At 47.9% G+C, this 5,658-nt stretch overlaps 1 protein-coding gene across 1 annotated transcript; it reads right to left on the bottom strand.

Annotated features, from left to right (window-relative positions):
* Positions 1 to 860: 860 nt before the first annotated feature.
* Positions 861 to 2,278, bottom strand: Rbmxl2 (RBMX like 2). The gene has a single exon (XM_020154116.2). It carries the CDS (start codon positions 2,199 to 2,201, stop codon positions 1,071 to 1,073), a length of 1,131 nt encoding a protein of 376 aa, XP_020009705.1. The 5' UTR covers positions 2,202 to 2,278; the 3' UTR covers positions 861 to 1,070.
* Between the last annotated feature and the right edge of the window lie 3,380 nt (positions 2,279 to 5,658).

Below are 5,658 nucleotides of genomic sequence, written 5' to 3'. Positions count from 1 at the left end.
GAGTTGGAATGGAAGTCACTCCCAAATGATCCCCAAATCCACCACCGGCATTATTTTCTACTTGTTTCTTAATAACTTGCTAGTGGTGAAAGGAAATGCTATCAACTGATGTTTTGAGGTTTTTTTGTTTTGTTTTCCAGCTTGTGGTTGGTTGGCCAAACATTTAATTTTGTATTCCTTCGTTGATCAAATCATATATAATATTTGGGGATGGGGACAGGAGATTCTGCAGATCTCCTCCCAAAAAATGGCCAAAAACCCCGAAAAGGCCAGCATTATCCATTTGCTTTTTTAGACTGACTAGAACTTTCTTTACAGAAGCATCTAAGTGATTTTTGTTGTTGCTGGGTAGTTTTTTAATACTGAGAATACCGAGATTCAGATTGAAAGGCACCCTGGAAATCCTGAAATTGAGTAGCACACACCAATCCCGCCCACTCTTCTCCCAAAACTCTAGTTGGTTTGAATGGGAAGAATGATCCATTTTCCACGTTAGGAAGGCAGATGTTTGTGGAAGAACTGTCTGCCTCATCTGTAGGACAATTTTTTTTTTTTGGTGGTGGTGGTTGAACTCTGGGCCTCACACTTGGTAGGGAGGTGCTCTACTACTTGAGCCACTCCACCAGCCCTTCTATGTGTTGGGTATTTTCGAGATAAGAGTCTAGAGAACTATTTGCCCTGGCTGGCTTTGAAGCGCGGTCCTCCTGATCTCTGCCTCCTGAGTAGCTAGGATTATAGATGTAAGCCACTGGTGGTTGGCTGTCAGGACAGTTTAGAAGGGAAGCCTTTAGGAGAATTTCTATTTCAGAATACAAGAAGACTAGTACGCAGGTTCAAGTCATACTTTAAACACGAGCTTGTTGAAAGAAACTTTTTAACAATTCCAAAATGAAATTAAACGAGTTTTAACTTTTTTTCCTCCCAAAAGCATAAAAACGGAGAGGAAGTTAACAGGCAATTCTTAAACGGTTAAGAACAACTCTTCTGTGCGCCAGTCCTTGGGCAGCCACCACACAGACCCCTCTCTCCATCCGCTTCTCTCAAGGCGACTTTGTCCCAAGCCTGTCCGCTCAGTAGCGGCTCCGGCCGCCCCCTCTCTCCGAGCGGCTCCCCAGGCGGCCTCCGCCCCGGGGGGGCTCCCGGCGGCCGGACCGGCTGTAGGAATCGCGCGGGGGCGGGCACCCCCTCTCCAAGGACCGGTTTCGGCCCCCCGAGTAGCGGTCGCCACGGCCGCCCCCATAGCCGTCGCGGCCGCCGCCATAGGCTTCGGGCGAGCAGCCGCGATAGTCGTCGTAGCGGCCACCGCCATAGGATGGCGGGGGGCCCCGGGCCGGACCGGCGCCGCGCGGGTCCCCGTAGCTCTCGAAGGGGTCGCGATAGGAGCCTCCGCTTGGGTGATCCGCGTAGTCGCGGTCGCGCCCCCCGTAGCCGTCGCGGTCGCAGTAGCCTCTGGACGGACAGTCGTCCCGCGCGCTGGAGTGGCCGTAGTCGCGATAAGCGTACTCTCGGGGCGAGGGCGCAAAATCGCGGGGATCGCGGGCGCCCAGGTAGTCGCGGCTCGAATAGCTGTCGCGGGGCGAGTAGCCCTCCTCCCGCGGGCCCAGGTAGGGGTCGCGGCGCGGGGGCGGCGGCTCCCGGCGCGGCGGGCCCGCATAGCCGTCTCGCCCCCGCATCCCCGCGCCTCCGCTGCGCGCCGGGCCCGACGGCGCGGCCCTCTTGGGCGGAGGCCCGGCCCTACGCGGCGGCCCGCGCTTCAGGGGCATCGGGGCCCGGGAGGGCCGCAGGTCGAAATCCCCCACGTAGCTGCCATCGTCGGTGGACCCGCCCTGGGACGGGGGTCGCCGCGGGCCGCCGCCGCCTCCCCCGCGAGACCCACGCAGGCCTCTCGGGCGACCGCGGCTGCGGGGCAGCGGCGGCCCGCGCCGGCTGCTCTCGAATGCCGGCTTGGTGGCCTGGGCCACCTTGATGGCCTTACCATCCAGGGACTTGCCGTTCATGTCGCGGGCGGCGGCCTTGGCGTCTGCGGGGCTCTCGAAGGTGACGAACGCGAAGCCCCGGGACTTGGACGTTTCTCGGTCTTTCATCAGGAGCACCTCGGTGATGCGACCATACTTGCCAAACGCCGTCTCGAGGGCTTTCTCGTCGGTTTCGGGGTTGAGCCCCCCGATGAAGAGCTTCCCGGGACGATCGGCTTCAACCATGTCGGCGGTGGCTCGGTCGGACGGTCTGTCGGTCTGTCGGTGACGGCGGAGAAGCGGTGTGTTCGGCTTGCGAGACTGCTCGCCGAGGGCGCCTCCTACCGGTCGGGCGTCGCGTCGCAGCGTCTGGAACCGCGGCGCCCCCTAGCGCAGGCCGAACGCTTCCTGCGGGGCCTCCGGGGCGCCCCGCCGCCCGCAGCCACACCCGCTGTGATTGGTTGGCGACCCGCGGCGCGGTCGCCGTCGGCAAAGTCGGTTTGGGGACCGCCGCAGTTCTGGACTCTCACCGCGTAACCTGACACCGCCTTAACGTGCGCTGGAAGCGCTGCCGCTAACAAAACCTGGACGGCGGACAAAAGCTCCAATGCTGGCTACGCAAACTGTTCTCAAACAGAAAAATGAGTAATGGAAAAACGAAATAAGTAATGGTTTAAAAGGTTAAGAACGATGTTTGGACGTAAAGTTCAGTAGAAATATATATATAATTCTTTTTTTTTTTTTTTTTGCACTTGCCAAAGGAGGAGAAGAGTTCGCTGGGGATGTTGAGGTGAGGAGGGTGCTGATCGCTGCAGCCAGAATCGGGCAACCGTTGTTGGAACGCGTTATTGTTTTTTACTTCTGTCCCATTTTCTCTAGTTTTTCATCCTTTAGCGGGTTAGGGGGTTCATAACGTTGTATTCAAACTCCCTTTTAAAATAGAGGTGGAGCACGGAAGTCGCCTTTTAGACAAAATAAAGGCAGAAGCGCAGAGCACTTGAGCGCTGCTGGCAAACCCAAGCTTCCCGGCCGAGCGATTTAACTCCATTCCCGCCCCTTGAGCGCTGCGAATGGAAAGAAGGGGAGAGATAAGCGAGATCTAACATCTAAATCCAGTTTTTCTTTACTATAACGCGTGTTAAGAAAAAAATGTATAAATTTTTAAAAGACTATTAGGGTGAAAAGTTAATCGTGGCAAGTTTGTGTGCGTATAGATGTGTATTCCTATGTGTTTTGCTGGTTTATGGCAGTGCGAAAAGTTGAAAGTGAAAATGCATTTTTATGAGGTTGGTTTTAACTTTAGCATGCATGAACGGATGTTAATGTTAAGTGCATCACATCAGTTCATCTGATGGATTACAATAACGGAATGTTATTACTAAAACATGATTTTTTTCAAGGTAAACCCACCTGTTTAGGATGTATTCTTTTCTAAAAAACTGATGAATGACCGGGTGCTGGCGGCTCACGCCTGTGATCCCAGCTACTCAGGAGGCAGCAATCAGTACGATCTCTGTTCAAAGCCAGCCCAGACAAATAGTTCCTGAGACCCTATCTCGAAAAAACCCATCACAAAAAAGGGCTGGCGGAGTGGCTCAAGGTGAAAGCCCTGAGTTCAAATCCCAGTACCGCAACAACAGAAAACACTGATGACTGTAGTTTTCTCATAGAAATTTTACATGTCTAAGCATAAAGAGTATTTGCCTATTTAATTTTTTCCCATACTGAGCTGAAAAGATTTTTGTCTATAGCACCATCTGGGCTGGTGTTTTGAGTACATTTAACTAGTGAATCAATTTATTTTCGTTTTGAGTCTAGCCACATTTTTTTTATTTCCTCTGGTTTTTGTAAGATACTCTTTTCTAAGAAGGCAGACATTTTCGTTTAAAATTTTAAATTTATTTTATTTATACCTGTGTCCTGGTTTTGTGTCTCTCACCTTCCTTCCATCCATCCTTCCTTCCTTCCCTCCCTCTCTCTCTTTCTTCTCTCCCCCCAACCCCCTTTCTCTTTCTCTCTCTCTTCTCTGCTCTCCCCCTCCTTTTTCCTTCCCCTTTTCTTGGTTTTATTTTATCTTCCTGTTCTTTTGTGAACAACCAGTTTTCAGCTTTTCTGATCATCTGTTTTTATTTTATTTGCTACTATTGTCTTTAATTTCTTTTTCCCTATTCTTTACAGTTTGTATTATATTCTGATTTTTTAGACAGAGCACATTTTTTAGACTTAGCACATTAAAAAAATTTTTTAAGTATTTCTTTGTTGAAAAATGAGGGGTAGATGGTAAGGAAAGTAACGGAAGGGGTTGAACAGAGCAAAGTAAAGTATACCCACTGTGGGCATACATTGAGACACCCCTTTGAACATCAACTTAAATATTAATAACAAAAACCAAGATGTAAAATAGAAACACTGTGAGGGGATAATACTGTGGGGGGGGGAGGATGAAGGAAGGAGATTAAGGTGACAGTATATGGTAGCTGGACTTCACATACCTATATGAAACAGAACTAAGAAACTTACAATTGCTATAAGTGAGGTGGGGAGGGGATTGAGGGGGAGAGAGTCAATGGGGTCAATGTAAATAATGTACAAGATAAGTCTAATTGGAATTGTCACTATGAATATATCCTAATAAAAAATTTTTTTAAAAAATTTTATAACTGCTAAATCCAAGATTAAAACTTATTTCTGTATACTGGTTAACAGCATGTCCTATGCTATTATATATGGGGTTTTCATTGTTCTGTTCCTAACATTTTATCATTTTCATTATTTCTTCTTTGACCTGTGAATTATAAGGAGGTATGCTTACAAGTTCTTAAACTTTATATAAATGTAATCCTACAGAATGAACTGTTTTTTGCTTATGTCATTCAGCATATTTCTGAGATTTATCCATAATCAGTGGTATATACTCTTTTTTTATCTAATATTTTAATGTTCTTTGTATGACTTTTCCATGATTTTTTTCTGTATTCCTTTTGATGAACATATGAGCCGATTCCACTTTGGGGAGTGATTCTTGTTTCCTCAAGCTCTCACAATGCCCACCTCCCATCTAATCAGTCAGAAAAGTCCTTTTGGCCCTGACCTCAATATATTTCTTATCGGGCCCCTGACTTCTGGAGTCCCTTGGATAGCTTCAGAATGGGAACTTATTACCTGAGAAGTCAACCTAGCAATTAGAGGTTTAGATCTTTCATACTTCCTTGAACTCTTAGGAGGGAGAAATAGGCCAGAGATTGAGCTACTTATAGGCTTCCTCTTATCAGGCAAAGTAAAGGGACCATTGTGTATCTGAAATTTTTCATCTCTTGTTCCAGGGTTCCTCTTGGGTAGACCAGTTTGGGAATGCTCTAGAAGGCCATTACAATTCAATAGTCATCATTATAAATTTTGCTTGTGAGAATGAATAGATAATATTAGGGCTATAGTGGGAAAGAGTATAGTCTTCCAGGTTTGAGAGGAAGGATTAGTTCCCATATTCAAAACTAGTGGTACCTTACATAATCTAACTGTACTCAACAAAATAGCTTATGACTTTATTCTAACTTTACGAGTGCACTCAAAAGGAGCACTGCATTAGGAGTTGAACTTACTATCAGATTCTCAAATGGGCAAAGAAGCCCAGGGATAGAAGGCTTGCTGAGGCATCCAGCTGTCACATCCATGGGTCCAGTAATGGTTCTGACCTAGATCTGAG

This window comes from Castor canadensis, chromosome 1 (assembly GCF_047511655.1).
Source record: "Castor canadensis chromosome 1, mCasCan1.hap1v2, whole genome shotgun sequence".
Lineage (NCBI taxonomy): Eukaryota > Metazoa > Chordata > Mammalia > Rodentia > Castoridae > Castor > Castor canadensis.
The sequence above is the reverse complement of the archived record's forward strand: the minus strand, read 5'-3'. Positions and strand labels throughout refer to the sequence as shown.